This window comes from Leptosomus discolor, chromosome 5 (assembly GCF_034619465.1).
Source record: "Leptosomus discolor isolate bLepDis1 chromosome 5, bLepDis1.hap2, whole genome shotgun sequence".
Classification (NCBI taxonomy): Eukaryota; Metazoa; Chordata; class Aves; order Leptosomiformes; family Leptosomidae; genus Leptosomus; species Leptosomus discolor.
In genome coordinates this window covers 58,930,108-58,951,650 of record NC_141395.1, presented here as the reverse complement: position 1 = coordinate 58,951,650, position 21,543 = coordinate 58,930,108, and the positions used below count along the sequence as shown (strand labels likewise).

The 21,543-nt window shown below is 38.4% G+C and overlaps 1 protein-coding gene across 1 annotated transcript in view; it reads left to right on the top strand.

Annotated features, from left to right (window-relative positions):
* Positions 1 to 21,543, top strand: part of RGS22 (regulator of G protein signaling 22) — a 70,853-nt gene that overhangs the window by 10,908 nt on the left and 38,402 nt on the right. Inside the window, exons 4-13 of the mRNA XM_086466021.1 lie at positions 5,363 to 5,584; positions 9,352 to 9,437; positions 11,241 to 11,406; positions 11,760 to 11,935; positions 15,019 to 15,281; positions 15,414 to 15,645; positions 16,217 to 16,378; positions 17,321 to 17,501; positions 19,206 to 19,282; positions 19,800 to 19,905. Of these exons, the coding sequence (XP_086322147.1) occupies positions 5,363 to 5,584; positions 9,352 to 9,437; positions 11,241 to 11,406; positions 11,760 to 11,935; positions 15,019 to 15,281; positions 15,414 to 15,645; positions 16,217 to 16,378; positions 17,321 to 17,501; positions 19,206 to 19,282; positions 19,800 to 19,905 (1,671 nt within the window). The remainder of the gene's footprint in view (positions 1 to 5,362; positions 5,585 to 9,351; positions 9,438 to 11,240; positions 11,407 to 11,759; positions 11,936 to 15,018; positions 15,282 to 15,413; positions 15,646 to 16,216; positions 16,379 to 17,320; positions 17,502 to 19,205; positions 19,283 to 19,799; positions 19,906 to 21,543) is intronic.

The following is a 21,543-nucleotide window of genomic DNA, read 5'->3' as shown; positions in this document are numbered from 1 at the left end:
AGCCAGGAATGAAAATTCAGAAGTCAGAAATTGCCATCCAGCTCAGCGTTGGAGGGCTCAGTAAGAAAGCGCAGTAACATCAACTTTCTCCTGCACTCTACAAGCTGCCTGCTACCCATTCCAACCCAAGTTCATGCTGGGGCCTTACTCCTCATTTTGCAGTTACCAGTGATCTTGATGAAGACACAATCCTCTTTGCAACTTCAAGTAGTTGCACTAGAGACAAAAGAGGTAACTGCACCTCAGTTAAAGCATGTTCAGGACATGACACTCTTGGTGGTGAGTCCTTGGCTGTGGGTTTCCCTTGCAGCAAAAAGCTACCAAGTGACCACAGTTTTATGAGCTTCAGATTTAAAGACTGCTTCTTTTGAAAGTTGTTCTCACTATTAAAGCTCTCCGCTGAGTCTGGGATCTAGGATTTGATGCAGGTGATGATTCTGAAAACAATTAAAGCCCAAATAATAAAGTTTGGCCCAATTGGTCTTTCGGAAAACAGAATAGTTCTGAAAACCTAGTGCTGTTAAGAATAAAACCAGGCCTGATCTATGAGTAGCCAATGACAGAAAGGGCAGAAAGTAAAAGGCAATCCACTCTGCTGCACAGTTCAGGCCCTTCTCTGGTTTTGAAGATGGCTGTAAATAACTCAATGCATTAATACACCAGTTCAAGGCCTCAGTGCATGCTCATTGGTTCCCTCCGGTCTTTTCCAAGTGTGTGGAGGAAGGCTGCAGGAGCCAACACAACATCCCTTAAAAAGGCTTTTACATAAGTAAGGCCCTACATGCATGTTATATTGAGACTTACCCATGACTAAAACTTGCTTGCTATTTTTGACATTCAAGGACACAAATGAAACATTCCACTCATCAATGGATGGGAAATACTGGGCTCATTAAAGTCAATGGGAGATTCACCATTGACCATGTGTGGTGTGAATTTTCCAGGCGCTTCAGATTGCTGCCCAAATTCTCTTCTGGTCTGGACTATCCCTGACATTTATTTATGATACACACATACCCATCTTAAGGAAGTTTTGGCAAAGCTCCTGAATGAGGTCTCTGTTCATTCCCGCCCTTTCAGGGCCTTAACCTAAGAGGTGGCCAAGCTGTGGTCATTCTGTTTCTCTTGGGATAAAACTACATTATTTGGGGTGGGATGTGGTGAGTGTATTTACACATTTGTTAAGTGTATCTGAAGTTAAGTGTATCTGAAAATTGTTAAGGCAGAGAACAGTGAGATTTATATGTCTGATATCCTGGCAACATGGTGATGGATGCTGTTTTGGTTTCTGTTTTGGGAGGAGTAAGAGAAATTTGCCTTCCCTTCAGTTAAGTGTATAACCTTAGATTTCAGAATTATGTATTCTATTTATTCTTCATCTGAAACCATATTCAATGTGCATTTGACAGCTAAGAAATTTCTTTGCTCTAAAAAATATACATGAAATTTTTTATAGTATAGCTGTACCACAGTTTGAAAACAGCTTTTTGTTGTTTGCTTGGAGATTTTTTCTGAAGCTGAGATTACTAGACTGAGTTACGTTGGTCATATTGGGTTCAAGGGCAGAATTGCCTGGGAGTGAAACAGTTTTCAAAGTCTGTATACTTCTTATTTGTTGCTATTCTCAAGTCCTTGTTGATCCTATTTATTGTGGTAAATTGATAATGTATGAATTCCAACCGTCATGGCTCCTGCCAAACCTGATTTATTTTTTCTTAACATCTTGAGATATAATTTGGCTCTGGAGTTTTCCCCCTCTGTCTTCAAAGACTCAAAAACTGGCCCAAACTAGAGAGAGAACGATGCACTTAGTCTTTGGTTAGTGTATTTTACTTGTCTGTAAAATGCCAAAGCACTTGCCAAATGTAGAGTAAAAAATACATTTCTTAGTATATTAGATTGGCACGGATAATTCTTTCCCTTTCCTTTATAGTGTAGGCTATCATCCACTCCTTAACATAGGCATCTTCACTGAAGAGATTCCTTGTTATTGCAGTGACCTAGAATATTGGTGGTGCCGTAAACCTCTCTCATTATTGTCCTGTGAAACATTGTAGGATTTTATGGCACTTGGCTTCTGTGGGAAAGTTTTTAAGCTTGCTACAGGGTATTGAACAGGGATTTTTTTTTTTTTTTTTTTTTGTGGCTTGTAATGTGTGGGAATGGTTAGATTGTGTGTTTTGCTCCAAAGTTCTTCACATACTGAAAGAGAAATGAATTGACTGATCCTCTCTCCCCTACTGCAACTGGGAAAATGTTTCCTACAAGAAATTAGGCTAATTTTTTTGCGTTTTCCCATTTGATTTCTGTCATAACACTTTTATTTTTGTGGTAGGGATGAATTAAGAACATCAGGACTGACTTCTTTTTTTATGCCTATAAAAACAGTCTGATTTATCACTCTAGTTTTCTTAAGTAAGCAAGTAAAATACGCTTATCTGGAAAGTTTTAACTATTGTAAAATGCTTTTATATCATAGTTTGATGAGATGTTCTGTCTAGAATTTAGAATTTGTACAAAATCACAGATCACTCAGGCTGGAAGGGGCTTTGGGGAGGTCTGTAGTCCAGCTTCCTGCTCAAAGAAGGTTCAGTCCTTTATTGAGACCAAGTTGCTTGTCACTTTCTCCATTTGGTCTTGAAAACCTCCAACAACTGATTCCATAGTCTGTCTGGACAGCCTGTTTCAATGCAAATAATCCCACATATCCAGTTGAGACTCTCCATTGTTGCAGTGTGTGACCATGGTCTCTTGTCCTCCCACCATGCACCTCCATGAAAAGTCTGGCTACCTTCTCAGTAATCTCCTTGTAAGTACTGTAGGACTGCTAGGTCCTCCCAGAGCTGCCTCTTCTTCAGGCAAAACAAGCCCTCTTCCCTCAGCCTCTCCTCACAGGGCAAGTGTTCCAGCCTCTGACCTTCTCAGTGGTCTTCTGTTGGACTTACACAAATATATGAACATTCTTCTTTACTGGGGACCCAAAACCGGATGCAGTATTCCAGATGTAGTCTTACTAGTTTCAAGTAAAGAGGATCTACTGGCTGCTTTCTGACCGATACAAGAAGTATGCATGCTTCTTGATGTTCCTGGGGATAAGTAACTACAGCTTGGTCCAAACCCCAAAAGTCTGGACTAGAACCACATTTTTCAGCCAAGTATGTAGTGTACGAAGTCTTAACCTTCTTTTCCCATTACTGTATGTCCTTTTGTTCGATTAGTATCTTTGTCTTATATGTGATTTGTCATCAGACACACAAAATAGCAATACATTTTACATTTTAAAAATTGTCACTACATTAAAGTTGCTGAATGTTTTCTGTTCAGTTAATTAGAATTTGTACTGAAAAAACTACATCTAGAGCAAGTTACAAAGGACTGAGTAAAAGTAGACACATGTGATAAACCAATGTTGTCTTTGCTTAGTTTTCAAGTTGAACAACATGGAACTAAAGTAATCTAGTCATGTCTAGTCACATAGCCCTATATTATGGAGTTTGCCCTTTGCTTTTTTCCGTGAGCAAGAGCTTTTCAAATCCCGAGAAAATGAAGCACCTTGTTTCTCAGTGTACCTTCTTCTGTTTCTTTTTTAAAAAACACGAAAAAATAAATGAAGAAAAACACATTTGGAGGTTATTAAGGCTGCAGAGTTAGTCACTTAAAAGCTGTAGCAGCCCAAATTAGGTTTGAAAGTAAATGAAATGTACACATAGCAAATTGGGAGGAGGCCTGAATGAAGTACAGAGAAATCTACTACACATAAAAGGCTCTTTAAAATGCTGTTCAGTACATCTGGAGAAAAAACACTATAACTTGCAGAGTACCCTGGAAAAAAATAATGCCAAAAGAGGCACAAGGTGTCAGAGAACAAAAACCAAGCCATGATTTCAACTGGAGTTAGGTAACTAAACAGACTAATGCAATTCAATGCATGGCTCTGAGCAGTGGCAGTCTGATGTCATAGGCACTAATCATACACTTAAAGCTTTCACATGCTACGTGCTTTGCCAGGCTGAGCCTCCACAGTGAGACATTATGGGATAAGTAGGGAATGTTGTAATCACATGTTGCAACCACATGGTTCAATCCTGGGCATTGTTCTACAAGGCATTGATCAACAAGGAGGGTTCAAACAGAAGCAACAAAACTGACACTGAAACAGTTACTTTGGACTTACATAGGTGTGAAGAAGAATAAAATTGGTCTGTAACAAATTTCTATATTATATGTAGCATGTATTCAGCGTATGTAGTACATATATGAATCATGTCTATGTGCGTATATATGTGATAGATTAAAAAGTACAAGGAAATGAAAAATACAGTGCTAGAAAAAATTAAATAATCTTATTAAGTGCAGGGGAATGACAACTGTACAAACACCAGGTGGGATCCTGTCTGGAATGAAGCCAAAAAGAGTTTTGGCACTAGATCTGGAAATGGCCAGGATTTTCTTCAGTTCTTAAATACAACATGCCTTGTCTTCCAGCTGAGTGCAGAGATGCTTATATGCTCTGGTTTTATATAATCTCATACGGAAAACTGTCTTGGGTGTCCTCCATTACTTCTGTAAAAGTCATCCATATTTTCCCTCTTCATTTCAAGTAAGAGAATTTGAAAGAGTCTTTCAGGCAAACACCTAATATCAAAGCTCAAAAGATGAGATGGCTCTATTTTAATGTGTACACATGCAGTGGGTTTTTTGGAGTTGTCAAAAGTTGCAATTACATAGCTGAAGTTTCACCTGCCTCATTATATTATATATATATACAGTATGTGACTGAACAAGTAAGTAATGTATAATAAAACTTACTACAGGCCACAGGTTTTGGTAGGTGTTTGACCTACAAGTAACAATATGGGGAAAAGTTGGAAATCTTCAGATTCATCCTCCTCAAATGCATCTCACTTTTAAAACGTCAGCTTCACTTCTAATCTTTTCAAGCCTTGATTGTTTGTGGTAAAGAATGGGAGAGTAACACCGGAGATCTGATCCTGTAGGTAAGTAGTCCTCTGCAGAACAGTTACTAAAGTCATTGTGAATTATATATTCTAGACACCTGTGTAGTGGATCTATTATTTGCACATGAAAAAGAATGGTCTGTGATCTAGAATGAGTTAAATTATTGACAATTAACCATAGCTGAGACAAAAAGTAGGAATGCTTTGGAAAGCAGTGAAGAGAACAAGAACACAGAAAAATTACTATTCCAGGCCCTGAACATAAACTACAGCAGGCAAGAGAAAGAAGCTTAGTAGTACCACCTCGCATTCTGTAGGATGCTACTATAGTATAAAAAGCAGCTCTCTTAAATGAAAGAGTTCCCTTATTTCAATGTCATAAACTTTCCAACCTTCTTTTGCAGACTTTTGCCCAGCCAATTAAGTTTAACCCTGATTTTGGGGTCTTTGAAATAATTAATGATGCCCCACAACGCCTGGAAAGCCAGCTGAAAAAAATTCTAGAAGATCTGAAACCTCCAAACCCCATATATGATGTTATAAGGAAAGCAAAGAATGATGGGCAGCTCTCCAAAATGCGCAGTGCTTCTCCAAACTTCAATACTGATCCAAATTACAACACTATGGTAAGCATCTTATAGCCCCTGACTTTATATTTAGATCTTACTGTAGAGATACTGGCAGTATAATTGTTATGTTTGGCTTGGTAGCTTGGGAAAAATGTTAATTTATGTTAGGAAAACATAATGATGGGCCAAATTATGCCCTGAAACGCACATGTGTCTAGCAGACAAGTGAATGGAATTACAGATGTACATCCTGTAGCACAGAATTTTGAAGATTCTGTAGGGCAGGATTCAGTTGTGTGGTCTGAATACTTTTTAATATTAAAAGAAAAAATATTATGACAACAGTTACTTTAATACTGATCCCTGGAATGTGCAAATTGACTGAAACTAATGCATCTCAGTCTTTCCTTATTAATTAATTTCCTTGTGTGGCTATGAGCTCATCTGTGGTCTGGCAACATATAGCCCTCTCTTCTATTAATTCCCAAAGGATTTACATGGTTAGCATCAATTGAAATGGCCAGAGAAAATAATCTTTGGCACCAAGAAACCTAAATTAATGGAAAGATAGGTTGGATTTTTGAAAAAAAATCTTGTTTAAGACTTGCTCAGACACTATCAATTTTGGTATTCTTCCCTGTTTACTTTCAGGGCTTTCTTCAGCACCAAATTAGGCAAGTTAAAATCAGGAGTTGAAGCACCATATGCTTCAATACAAGAAGAATACAAGACAGAATAATTATTTGTGGGAGTTTACCTTTAAACAGCAGCTTTGGAGGAGAAAAAAAATATTTTACTGGGATACTTGGCTTATTCCTTCCTTGCTTATTTTGCATTGGTGTGACTGATGTGACTTCAGTTCATTTCATTCAAGGCCAGTCTAAGGTCTTGCTACATTTTTAGAGGTGGCTGCTCTAAATTATGTCATAGCTGGAAAGTCGAGAGAAAAGCAGGGACTTGTAACAGATTGCTGCTTTGCTTAGTATAAGCCTAATGATTTTCAGAAAAGAAAACAATGATGAGAGAGGTCAAAAAGTAATGATGTTTAACAAAATGATAGTAGTGTGAGATCGCAATTATCTGCATCTAGACTGGGCAAATGCTACAATAGGACAAGGCTCACAGACATCCCTACCATATTAAGTAATTATTTTCACAAATACTTTTCCTGAGAGCACAAAAGCAGAAGAGCTATTCTCAATTTCTTATTTGTTGTCAGGATTCAACTGAGGAAACACTGTGTGCCTGTGCAAGTGTGGTTGACGTTGCTCTCTGGGATAAGCTCACATCATTGCAACTGTGGATGGCCTTTCTTGATAAACTCAAAGGCATTTCACTATTACTTACGTCTTTCTTGTGGTTTGGAGCAACAGGGCTCCCATATTATTTAAGAATACATTTCTTTCTCTGGGACATTTTCCATAGATGGGAAGTGTTATGGCCTTCTGAAGAGCAGTATGCCTCAGAACGCTTTCTTCTCCTTTATGGAGTGCTTCTCCTTTTTGACTCCTCCTTACTGGACAGGTAATGTAGATGCCTCATCCAGTTCAGCTTGGCATCTCAGGGCTGAGCTGGAACAAAATGGCCTGCAAAACAGCATACCAAAAATCGTTACTGCATCCACACCAGGTGGAAGAAGTCAGCATCATTCATTACACTTGACTGAACCAGAAGTCATCCCAGATCAACTATATCAGGTAGTTGAGTTCAAATCAAATAGGATTTGATCTTTCAGGCATCGAGTCATGCTGACTCCTTTGCTTTGACTGCTTTCTTCACATTGACTGAAGAGATTGACAGTTGCTTTGAATGTTACATTGCTATAATGGCCACCTTGAGTGGCCATCACTGGCACATTACTAATGAAAATGAGCTATGGCTGGAGAATCCTAGTAGGTCTTTTAGGCTACAGCCTGAATTTAAACACATCCTGCCCAAGAAATATACCCAGTGGTATTTTTCTCTGTTTTTTACTTCCCTCTCAGACTGTTACAAATTTACAGATAAGCAAAAGTTCTCTGCTTGTGTGCATGCACACTTGCAAATTACTGATATGGAAATAAACATCTTCTTATCAATAGTCAAAATCAACTTTGTGTAAAATATATTAAGAAAACAACCTGTGGATTTGGGTAGAATCGATCACAACTATGGAAAGAAACTGGCTGGCATCCCACATACCTTACTTCAGAGAAACCCCGGTTCAGCAAAGCACTTAAGTATGTGTTTAACTTTAATCAAGGGAAGTTAAACACATGCTTAAACTTAAACACGTGCTAAAAGCTTTGCTGGATTGGGTCCCAGCAAGGCCCAAGGCTGACTGGGTAAGGAAGCTAACCAAGGTAACAAAACCCATCAGATTAAATGTAGCATCTTTCTCTGGGGAAGGGGAAAGGGTAGAGATTCTTTTCTTCTGTGTACCAGCCATGTACAGATGTGAACATGTTATGAATCACTCAGATAAAAAACTGGGCTGTGAGTCAGTAAATACAGAAATATTAAATGCCAAAATAAAGAGACGATATTCTGTATTTCAAAAAAGTTTGTCAGCTACCAAAGAGAGGCATACACTGTGTGGTTGGGAGTAATTAGTCTTCATCTCCACAAATTACATTGTATGAGCCACTGCCAACATAAGCTTTCCATATTTTGAAATATTTTCTTCTCTCTAAGTGAAACCACCCACTTTCTGAGTAATTCAGATTTTTTTAATCCCCTACAGATATATATGAGGCAGAAATAACCTTCATTCTTAATGGAATATTAGCTCATGGAAAGAAAACTTAAAATGTAGTCTACATAAACTGATTATTTGATATAGCAAGTAGCATCCATCCTTGACCAAACGTCACCTGTTTTTATGGACAAGGGGCATCACTGCATTCCTCCAAATCATCAGTCTCACCTTCACTAAAAGGAATAATGCACCTCAGATATATAAAACAGGTCATCCCCTAAGAGTGGAAAAAGTATGCTTTAAAAAAAAATATTAAAAAGTGTACTGTGTGTCATTTCTGAGGGAAACAGCTATGGATCACTGTGGCCCATAGTCAGACATCTTGCTCTCTGTGTAAGACCTTAGGCACATTTGTTTGGTTAGCTGGCTCTGTGTTGCAACATCTCCCTTTCTCCCCCTTTCTTTGGAGGCACCTCCCTTTCCGCTTTGAGAAGGTAATGAGGCTGAGAATTGCTTGAGCAGAATTCTGCTATTGGCCTGATTCATAACACACTTAGCTTTCCACTGTAAGAGTTACTGTGTGCAGTGCAGTTATGCAATGCTCCAACATAAAAGCACGATGGTGATAACTGATTGGCTTTTGCTTTGTTTGAATTTTTTTTTTTTTTAATATCCACAGGTCTCTCATTCTGGGAGTATAATTTAATTTAAAGGTTCCTTATTCTTCAGCTTCTTGAGGAAAAATGTAAAAAGTGGTTATTTATGAAATGGGATAAAGTCAGAAAAATTAGCTCTTTTCTATAGCAGAAAATTTATGAGCATCTAATTTTCATTTGGAATTGTACAGTAAAAGCATGATTCATACACACATTATTTCTGAAAAAAAAAACACCCATGATTTTTTAAAAAAGTTGTACTCTTATAGGTGAAAACAGCTTTAGAACTTTTTAGCTGTTAACAGGAAAGTAAATTAACTCAATTGTCCCAGCATAATTAAGGCTAAACTGGATAACAAAGGTGAAGTTCCCTGTATAGTTGTATTCCTGAGACAACGCATCTGTAGAAGGGGGGATAGAGAGAATCAGTTACATGGCAAACAAAAGAAAATCAAGAATACTGCAAATCTTTGGCATTTCTTTTTTAATAGTGTCTTGACCGAGAACAAGCAATTCAGTGGATTAAGAAAGAAAGGCTTCCAGCATTTCTAGAAAGTGACTGTTACTTTGAATACAGGTATTGCAATTTTTATCCTGTCTCAGTTTTAATTTTGTACATTTTTCTCTTCTGTTTAATTCATCTTGACGGTACTCTTAATATGTTTTCTCCCACTTCTAGTCCTGTTTGTTTAATTTTAGCATTTTAGTGATGTGGATAAAGTAAAATCAGTGACTTCTTTCACTCATCATTCTGTAATTTTCCTTTACCATGAATTACATACTATATTACATCGTTACAAAGAGAGTCAGAGTGGGGTTTACTGATTTCTGAATCTCTGTTCAACAGAGGTATCATGGTAGCAATGCATCTTTCTCTGATCAATACGTAAGCCATATAAGCAGAAGTTATAAATCCATGAAATCTGTTTGGAAAAAACAGCCAGTCCTTTTTATCTCAATTACTAGTTTTGTGCCTTTGGGCCCACTGTCAGACTTCCTTTTGCAAGGTTCTCTGTGGGATGCCACAGCATAGTTGGTTGATTTACTGTTATACACCTGCTATATTTTTCCAGATGTCCTTTCAGCAGATGTTCAGAAGGTTTAGTGTGCTTTTTGGGAGGATCTGCCTCTACATCCCTTAAGGTTGTGTCTAGATGCTGATTGCAGTGTATTTCAGGGGTCCTAAAAGGAGAGGCCCCCTGGCAGTAGAGTTCACCATACCCATGTTTGGTGATTGTAACTACAGACTAGTTACTGGGGTATAGACTTCTACATTAAAAATTTCAAAATACTTTTAACTTTCAATATCCTGAAGACTGCCTTAAATTCAAGGGGAAAACTGTGCAAAGAACAAGCAAACCATGAAAGAGTGCTCCATTTTACCTTTAGTGACAGCCTGCTTTGCATGTATCTGGGCCTCATGAAACACTAATTTTGATCTTCTGCTATAGCAAAATATTTACATAAAACTAACTTTAAGCGTGTACTTAATTTCCATTAACAACAGTGGTTTAAGTTGCTTTCAGGAGTGAGGATCAAGATAAGCTGAGATTCTAAAAGGAAAACTTGTGTTTAAAGATGAAGATACCCTAACACTAGAATGAAATCCTATTTGCCCTCAAATAGTGGGGGCGAACATAACTGGTCATTCACTCATGGCTGTAGGCTCAGGCATAGGCTTTGTCTTACCTTCACATGCACCTTGGTTGGTTTTGTACTGCTTTCTAACTCAACCAAGTTCTGCCCCAGTTCTTGAGCCCAGAGCATCCTCATTACCATCATGTTGTTCTAAGATTGCCTTTCCTGAATATCATGGGGTTCACACTAATTCAAGGAAGCACTGGAGTGCTGTTCAGTACTATGAAGTCCTCATACAGCAGCCAGCTGAACAGGATAGCGCCAGCTGTCTTGTTGTCATCTGAAAGTTCAGTTAGTATGTTCACTGCTGTGGCATTGCCGCTGGAAGATTGCCTGTATCAGGAGCAGGAAATGTAGTGTCTGGTGGTGATACGGGGCTTCTGCAATCAGGGAGAATAGTTCTATTTTAGTGATCAAAATGTTCAAGGGCTTCTTGGCAGGGCTTGGGGCTGCGTAGATACATGCAAGGCCATCCTGACAGAAATCAGTGTTACTGATAAAGCTTGATAATGCAGAGCAGGCCACTGTTGGTAAAGCTGGTGGACTATGGAATGGCAATACTGGCATTTACATATGTGACAGCAGGTGAAGGGTGAAATAATAAAACAGATCATGAAGTTCTCCATAGCAACTTATTTTTAGATTGATCATGGCTTTTATCATCTGTTCTGGGGAAAAATAAACTCTTTCTCTGATTAAAAGCTAAAATTAACTCTTTTCTTGTCTCAACATTTAATTTCAGGCTAGCTAAATTGATATCACAGGTAGAATGGAGCAAGACTGGCATTAATTTCATTATAGATAGTGACTACTATCCCTGGATAAGGAAGCAAGACCCAAGTTCTCCCCCTCCTGAGAAGGATGACACTTCGTTGACTATGGAGAAGTCCTATGTATCTCTTGGCCAGGTAAAATAAACAAATTTAGTGGGTGTAACATCAAGGTAGATTGAAGGCATTGGGTTAAATTGTTGCAACTGAGGTCACAACCTAATTGGACAACTGATTCGCTGAATAGCCCTTATTTTCAAAGCTCTTTGTAGTGTAGAAGAAGGTTGATGGGCTGTAATACAGCTTAAACAGAAGCTGTGTAACAAGTATGCTCAGCTACTGTCATACAGCTCTTTTCACTGGGAACTAACGTTACAGAAATCTACACAAACAAACTGCACAAAATGACTACAGACAGTAAGGCCTCTGCTGTCAGAAACACTACAATAAATGGAGAAATTTTAATTATGCTATAATATTTCTTTTCCTAGGCTACAGTTACTCAGACAAAGGATTGGTTTATGTTAGCAAAACGAAATGAATCCATAAAAACTACAGATTCGTTTATGCATCCTGTAACTTCTAGTCAAATTCAAGATATTCAGTGTTTGCCTGGGCAGCATGAAAGAGACGATTCACTAAGTGAAAAAGATAGCCTTCTGGGTAAGTATCAGGGGCTGATATATATATATGTAAAAATATGTATATATATATATATTTATATGTGTATAGGTATATATACACACTCTAAAGATATTTATATAGTATTTATAACACAACTCTGACTAGATGGAAGCAAAAGGCATTCAGTATCACATGGTATCTTAGGCTTCAGATGGGGATTTGTTTCTTTCCATAGCCACAACATTAAATGAAAATTTGAGCTAGTATCCATGTAATTTTGTGATAGTAGAAGCCTCTTTTCTTACATATTTCTGCCTCATAGATATCTGTAAATTTCAGCTGAGGTGGTTTTTTCCATTTGATATGTTTTGAAAGATTTTCTTGTTTGGATTCTTTGGGTATTTGATAATGTATGATTTGTGTTGCACCCATCTTCGTAGAGTATTTATGTTGGGCACTTAAAAGGCCCTTTGTCTGCCAATTTTTATATATTCTTATTGAACGTAATTGTTTGTGACACTCCTGTCTATCTGTCAAATTTAACTGAAATTGTTCGGTAGGTTTCAAAGGTACTGGGAGAGAACATACAGATGCACATATGGACATACCCGATTGAATAGCCTTGCTTCTGCACTGTAGGCAAGATGAACAGAGAAGGCTCAGCTCTGTTGTCAGAATGTTAGGAGTTCTCTTTTTCCGTTCTCAGAACTTTAGGACTTCTCTTTTTCCATTCTCAGAGGAAAAAGCAGCCATTCCATTTTGAGACTTGCACTGCTGGGACCTCAGAGTCCAATGGCTGAATGGAAAATTGGAAGACATGCTAACTCCAGAAGTTTGTTTTCTTCCCTAAACCCATGAGGATCACCCCAGGAAATATATTGCTGATGCATAGATTATTAATGAAGTTATTCAAGTTGCACTTGTTTGCAGCTCATGACTCTACCACTAATTTTTGCAGTGCTTTGAGCAGAGAGGTGATAAATGCACCATTCTTGCAGAGCATTGTAATGTAGTGTAGCTCTGTACTGCAGTGGGCTGGGCACAGGCCTATAGAAAGCCTCTTTGTCCTCTTCTTTTGCTGCAGTCATGCTGCAGTCAACAGCGTTTTGCCTCAATGAATGTTTTACATCTTCCCACTGAAAACTATTTTATAACATAAACCTTCATTTTGCATATGCTTATTACTCTTCTTCATGCTTATTTCATGGGAAATCCTGCATTCTTTCAATCAGAAAACTTTTTTTTTAGGCACAGTATTCACCTGGTGTAGGGGTCAGGCGCTGGAAGCAATAAAGGTCATCAGCTAAGATTCTCAGAGCCAGCCTGCAATTAGAGAGTTCAATAGCTGAAGGTATTTGCTTGGACAATCCAGTCTGAATTCCTTGCTCAGTGCTTCGGTTGCATCAGGGTTATCTATTAATGTCTTGAGCAAAACCCTGAACCACTTGGCTTTTGATTACTCAAGAGCTGTGTATCTCTCTCTCTCTAATTGCTGCAGGTCCTGTGAAATCATTCTCATGTTTCAATTTCACAGAACCGTTTTGAGAAGCTATAATTTTTCTTTGTCAAGTGAAAACATTTGAAATAGTTTAGAAATAAGAAGATATTTTAAATCACACTGATTTTTATATTAATGTCAACATATTGTGCCATAGGTACTTACATACGAAATGATGTAAGTGCAGATCAGGGAATCTCTATGCCATGTTCCTAATCTAAGTGTCTATGACAGTGGCCAGCGCTGGTTAGATGTGGCTTATTTTTGGAGGAAGATGGAAGGAGTGTCTAACTGCTATTGCCATTTGTTGACCAGGCCACCATAGAGAGTTACACAGGCCGACAACATTACAAATGTGAATTTAGTGTATCTGAGACATTTAGCCCTTTTCTATCACAGCCTGATGCGGTGTATGTGCTCAGAGGTTGTAGCAGTCTCCTCACCGACAATGTTTTGCCTTAGTGATACAATAGAGTATAAAAGCCTTGATCTTAGCTTTAGGGAAATACAGAAGATACATTGTTCAACAAACTGTTATTCTATAGTTTAAACACTGGATTGATATGAAGATATTGTAGAGCCACAATTGAATTATGACTTTGCTTTTTTCCTTACTTGCATTTAGATTCTGCTGCTGTTCACAATATCTCTAGTTATTCTGATCAGTTTTATGGGACTGACTTGTACAGTGACAGCAGCATTACCCTAGCTTGTATAGCCAAGCTAATTTTGCTAAAACGCTTCAGAAGAACTTGATTTGCTAAAAGTCTGGCGTAAGTAGAAAAGATAATCGAGCAAGTTAAAGCAGTAAGTTTCTTTCTTAGCAGACCAGGATGGCAGGGTGTGCTTAATAGCATGGGCACAATGAGGAGCTGGGTAAAAGGGATTAAGTAGAGAAGTGTAGACCAAAAAAACAGGCTGGTCACTCTTCTGAACTTGTTAGTTATGAAACATCTCTAAATGGAAAGGAGACACTTCTGTGTGGCAGACTGGACTGCAGGATTGTTAAATGTTTCTAGAGCCCTTGACATAACCATTTATTTTGTCGTTCTTCTATATGTTAAGATTTTACCCAACTGACAGAGGCCTGTTCAATGTTTTAGTCTTTTGCAATAATCAACATAAGCAGACAAAGAATTATCATTTACTAGCTTCCTCAGGCCTAAAAAATCCCAATCCTGCTACATACTGTGACTTTGATCAAAGTATGACCAAATGCTCAGGAAGAAACTAGGCCTTGCAGCACAACAAGGTGGTTTAACAAGTGCTGAGGAGCTGGGATGCTCAGCTGAGTAAACAAGACTATTGGCTCCAGAGGGAGTTGTTCCTGAACTCTGCTGCTCTGCTGGAATTCAACAGGGAATGAGTTTCTGAGTCATGGGGCTGAGCTTCTAGACAGATGACAACTGCAGAAGCACCTCTGCTATTCCCTGCTCTGCTCTGTGACATGGTCTGATTGTTCTGCAGCAGCACAATATAAATAAGTTGCATTTTTAAACTTGGAAATGTTGATATGAAAGAGAACAGTCCTGAATCAAAAGGGTGTTCAATGATCTTTTCTAATTTAATGCAGAAGCAGGTTCCCTGTCTAAGGAATGCCACCAATGGAGTTTCCTTTCATCTTCAAGGACAGCACCAGCAAAAGCCAACATTATTACGGAGAGATCCAGAGAGGCTGAGGAGAGTCCTTCTGTGGCCGTTGTTGAACTTCCTTCCCACACTCAGTTAAGAATTTATCTGGACCCAAAATGGGGCAGTGCAGCAAAAGAAGAAACTAGACAGGAAAGCACAACTTTTCAGATATCAGAAGAATTCATACCAGCTTATGCTCAATTTGTAATGAGGGAACCTGTTTCAGAACTAACCTGCCAGCCAGCTGCTGACATTGAAAGTGATGTGGATTTCCACAAACAGCCTGAAGTGTTTACACATGAGTTAGCAAATAATGAATTTATCCATGGTACTGCAGAGTCAGTCCTTTCCCAAAGTTCTTCCCCGTTTACTGTCTTGGACTCCAATAGAGATGTAAGAGAACGAGATGCTGAAGAAGTAAGCTTAAGATCAAGTTCTGAAAGTGATGGGGCAGACAGTAGGGCTGCCTGGTGTATTAGTCACAGGACTTATGACACTGGCAACAGACACGAGTTTGAAAGATTCAGAAAGTTCATTAAAGGAACGCTTGGGGAGAGGTACTGGTGGCTCTGGATGGATATTGAAAGACTAAAGGTTCTTAAAGACACTACAAGACAGCAAAGGTACTTCCCATTATTTAACAGTTATTCCCATTGTTTTAATACTTGTAACCCAGCTAGATCAATGCAGGTTTTGAGATTTCAGAATATATTGTAATGTTTGACTAGAAATTACACAGTTAAAGTAATCATGAGTATACTGACAAGGTAAGTCAGGAATGGCTCTGCTGAAGCTGATAAAACTTTTGTAAAGCTTACATGGAGTCATAATCTCCTTAGTATTAAGGCTTTGTTAGAAAGAGATTCGGAAAACAGATGGCAACAGAAAGAAAAAAGAGAATAAAAGAACTTAAATTCACAAGTAGGGCATTCAGTATCATAAACTGCTTTAATGAAAGGTTCTGCTGGATTCAGATTGCTTATTCTAAGGCACTGTACATTTTATCTTACACACAACCTGTCTCTAATTTGTGGAAAAACTGTTCTGGCTTCTGCCACTTGCAATTAAAAACGTGTTGTATGACAGCAGTTCAACCAGTAGGATGAACTGTACTTGGTTCTGCATAGCATCTGGCACATGCTGTGTGACTATTTTTGTTGACTATGCTTATGTGACTATTTTTGTTGACTTAAGGCAACTCAGTAAGATGAAAAAAATGTATCTGCTGAGCAGTGGAGACTATTTCCTCAGTTTGGAAGTGTTACTTAGACTTGATCTACTGCATGGAGATCGGTGGAATACAACACATTTAAGACGGATTCAGCCTGAAGTAGTGAAACCTCTACTTCTTTACTGGTAAGAAAAAATGAACATGAACTAAGATTCTATTGTTTAACAAATTTCCCTTTTCTTTGATAAGCTTATTAGGTTTATTTCATCTCACTTATCCTATTGCAATTATGGAAAGCAATGTCATCGTAAATACTAGCAGATGTTGCCTCTGAATTTTCAGTTATGCCTAAACTACACTGAAGTCTGCTGAGAAGCCAGGTAGATCTGCCTTACCGAGCCTTCGTTATTCTACTGCCAGACCATCTGAGCTGCTTTGTGTATAGCTGCCTTGGATACAATTCAACTAAACTTTAGGCTGCAGGGTAGAGAACCCCCTCCAGGCATAGAAGGTTAATTCTATCCTAACCTATTCCCCATATCGCCCTTCTCAAGTTTCTGAGGATGCTCTGTGTATACATCTACGTGGAATTTGACCCCGAGACTTTACTGTTCAATGTCTGTCACACAAAATGACTTTTACATATTGACAGCTTAAGTGACGATACAAATTCTAACCTGTTTCCAAAACATAAGCTAAATTTTTGAAGGTCTTCTCTCCTCCTCAAGGGGGATCAACAAATTGCAGGCATAAACCAATACCTTCAATTGTGAACTTTGCTGTGGAGCCTCATGAGAGTTGTGGTCTATGTCCTGTGACCTACAATCCTTTCCTATTCTTTGCTGTAGGATGAATGGCGCATATCCTACTGCAGACTCATACAAAGGCAACTATGTAATGGTGCAGAATTTCCAACCTAAGTTTGTTTATGTGTAGCTTGGTTTTAGATTTGGCGATGTCTAAATATATCTTTAACACTAACTGATTTTTAATTCTAGGTGCATATAGTACCATATCTTGATACAGTAAACACCATTGCTGGGAAAAAAGAAAAAGAAGCCAAATAGCCCAGTATTTCATGTTTTGGGAAAGTGGTACTTACTAGCTTTTTTTTTTTTTTTTCCTAGGGGTCCCAGATTTTGTGTCACTCATTCAACAGCAATAGAAGCTGCCAGTGCAAAACTGAAGTTCTGGCACACATGCCAAGAGAGACCAAGGGTAGACATTGATCCTTTTCCACAAATAGTATCACTGCTACCATTGACACCTAAGTCTTGTACACCCAGGATACCACCTTCCCTTCCTCAGGTAGGTAGGATCAAAACATTGAAAAAAAAAGCACCTTCTCCCATCCAAAATAATGATAAAACTTCTTGAATTAAATGGAACATGAATATGGTACTTGCTTGTTAGGAAGTGAAGATTTAGCGAGCTGGTCTGTTGCAGATGGTTATGTATAAAAATGCAACAAAATTTTACTATACTTTATGCAACAGGTTGCTATAAATAAGTCAAATTATCTTTTCAGTTACACCCTGGCTGTTTCATAAGTATTTTGGGTAGATATTTTAGCTCAAAATTCTCAGAACTGCAAATTTAAGTATCTAGCAGCCCAGATTCTGCCCTTCAACTCGTCTTATCTTAATCCAGAGTAATTCTTACAACTTCACCACAGTTACCCTGAATCTTCCCCTTGTGTTAGTAAAAAGGACAGAGCTCTGCTAATTTTCTGTCACCACAGTCCTTCAATCAGCTACATGTGATCTTTGCTTTCTACAGAAGGCCATGAGCCACACAACACAGAACTTTTCACAGTGAGTAGCTTGCAGGTAGCCAGTTCAGTTTTGACTCTTTTCTTTCTTGAAAGCCTGAATTTGAGAGGTAACTGCAATGAAAGTTCCAGGTTTTCAGCAACACAGTGTTAAGCTTCAGGACAGAAGGTACTTGGAGAATGTGAATCAAAACTGTGGTTCCAGTATCAAGAACTGGATGGGCTATGCCAGAGATCTGTTCCCACAGATCTCTGTTACTTTGAGATGGATAGTTTTAGACTACAATTATATTTTTTAAAAAGCTAATTCATGGAGATAATGGAGGAAAAACAGTGGGACAGATTTCCTGTTCAGAACAAGCTGGATTCAGGAGGCAGATTCCTGCTGTTCACAACTGGAATGGGAGCCAGAAGCAGCTGCCTCTTACAGAGACCAGTTCTGGCTTCACAAGGTGTGCTAACCCAGGACTAGCTGTAGGTCAGGCAGACAGGCTCCTAACTTTGTATGCAGGTTTTCCAACCCCTGTTGAGTTCAGCACTTGAAGAAAACTATGACCTGGCATCTGTGAACCTCACAGAGTCAGCTGATGGACCGTTTCTGGCTGCTTTTTTCTTTTTTTTTTCTTTTCTGTGAGAAATCATGACTTTCGAATCTTCCAGCTCCACTGTCCTTGCAAGAGCTTAGAAAGAGGAGCAACTCTGGATGAATTCCTGAGGGCACTCTGAATGCAACTGGCATCTCCAAAAAGTAATAACATGATTTCATTCAAAATAAACTAGTGATGGTGTGGCAGAATGCCCCCTTTCTCTCCTAGTCTGTATGATTTCATCTGTCTTACCGTGAGCTACTTAAGGTAATCTTAGTAAAGATTCACAAAACATGTTCACATGCTCTTCACCTGACATCCTCTGTAATTCTGTACAAAGTGCATGTAACATATTTCAATCTGCTAAAAATGTAATTTTTAAGCTATAGTGATTATTAAGGTGTGCTAAAAAATCTTACAAGATATTCAGGAAAGTTTTTTGCAATTTGTGGGTTTACGTATTGTGACTGACAAGGAAAAATAGTCCTGAAAACCCTTGAATGCTTTTGAGTAGTAAGTGAGAATGTGTTAAAAAAACACAAAGGTGGAAAAATAATCAGAATTGCCTTATTTTTCTGTTATCTCTTATAGAAAAGTAGAACAAGCTCACCAACAACTTTATTAAAATTAGCTACACCAAATTTCGCTTTGAAGAGATCATCAAAATTATCACCTAACCTGCCATCAACTCAGAGTCCCCGAAGGGATGACATTTCTAGCAGCAGAAAGTGGTAAGTACAAAAGTCCCTTGTATGTCTTTCGGCACACCAATAACCCTTGAGTATTTATGAAAGGCTTTTAGATTTTACTGTTTTCATGAATACTTTTCTTTAATACAATAATCTGCTTGTGAAGCACAGTTATGGTACAGATTGCATGCATGGAGAATTCTTCCCTGGTTCCTCATTTGTTTGTGTCACAACACAAAAAGTTTTATTTCTCCAAATACAAGTGTTTTGCCCTGTCTTGTATAATAATTTATATTCTCTATATATATTCATATTCTTTTAACCTATCTCAAGCTCTTGCCCTCAAAGATATGCTGTACCAATGATTTTCACAGGGCCACATGAAAAAGTGTTCCTCATTTTTTACATTTATTATAAATTTGAACTCCATGTACTTTTTCCTCTACTATTCACTATGTCATTCTACCTCTCTCATGCCCCTTCTTACTTGTTTATTTTATAAGCAGTCGTATTTTTTTCTTAAATATGTATTGAAAATTTTGTTTGTTTGTGGATCCAGGCCAAAGTCAATGAGCAGAGACATGACTCATTGCTTAGCTTTGGATAGCACTGAAGACTCAAAATACCAGGGTCATAGAAAGTACACCTATGCTGAACTGCTACTGGTAAGTACTACTTGAAAATATTAATCATCCTGAATCATGGGTAAAAACACTTTATTCCTCAGTATTAAAGGGTAAATAGACAATGATAGGGAGAAATTGGTTTGATTGTACGAATGTCAATGCCTTATGCAGAGATATAATTAGAATGTCAGCATTTTCTGTGTGGTATCTGTCATCTATTTGATAGGAAATCATAGCACATACAGAGGTTTATTTTGACTAGAAAGTGTTGATCTTCTCCATGATGACCATGTGTTCAGTAGGCTATTATGGAAAACTCACTGGATAAATGCTTCAGTGGAATCGTTGCCCAGGAAAGTATACCAGACTTCACAGTGAAAACTGAATCTGCCCTAGAAAGTAATCAAAATACTAAAATTCATAAGAGGAAAATGCTTCACTTGTACAATTCCTCTTTATTGCTTGTGTCCTTCATTCTTTTCTTTGTTGAATTGCTGCCTGCTAAGCAGGCCCTCAGTCCAGCAAACCTCAGGAGGGACAGGCTGCACAGAAGAGCCTTTTCTCAATAACTGTTAAGATGCTGACAAATAGAAGATGTGAGATGTCAAGATCTGGCAATTTAAAATATACCCTAAAGCTTTCACATCCGTGGAATGGTCTTGAAACAGTCTGCTGTTTCACAGAGGTATTGATACCCATGGCCTCACAACTAAAAAAACCATATTACAAAATCTGGGCTTGTTTACATTTGCATGGAGTTTGCTGATCACTTAAGCACAAGATTGATTGTTTTTCACAACAAAATCATAATTTATTACTTCACTGCAATCATTTTACTTCTTCGTTTATTTTGACAGAAGAAAAGGCTAGTCCTTGCAATTAGGGGACATTTCTAGTTAGAAACTTATATTCAGGAAATGTTCATACCGTGAACTATTAGTTTTTATACACCTTCATCATGCAGTTTCCCTCTGGGTGAGGGAGGAAAATACTATCCATTTGCACCTACAGGGCTAGACTGGAACCTTCAGTCAGGACCCCACAATTTGCCATCACAAATATGATGCAAAGGGGAATGCAGAGCTTCATAGTTTAACTTCATCCTGGGGAGGGGGATCTTCCTACTCTTCTTCAGAAGTCCCGCTTCCTCCTGCCCTTCTCTATCCCTGGTACTGTTTGGAAAGAACCTGGTTGTCAGCCACCACACTCATCTGCTCCCACTTCTGTTATCAGAGATGGCAAGTCAGCTGAAGTTTGACTCTTGTGATCATCAGAAGCTAATTTACTACTTTGTAACCTCCTCTGGCATCTCTGTGAGCATTGTCAAAATGGATGTATTCTTCCCCAAACGCTCCAGGAGCTAGTCACAGTAAAGAGCATGGATTTCTTACCTCCTAAAAATGCTCATGATTTTGTTGCTGGTGTTGGTGGTGTTACCCCAGGAGACATATCTTTTGTTCCATGATAGATAGATTGTTTTGAGGCTTGATCAAATAACCACCCATTAACTTCTCTTAATTCTGAACACAGTAGCCTGAGCTGAGACAACTTTTGACAGGTCAGTGATATGGTTCACTCTCATTGGAATTCCCCAGATTCAAAGCTAAAGAGTTAATGACAGAATTAAGGCCAAGCTTGTTTTTCTGTTTCAAATATTGAGGAACCAGCTAAGGGATG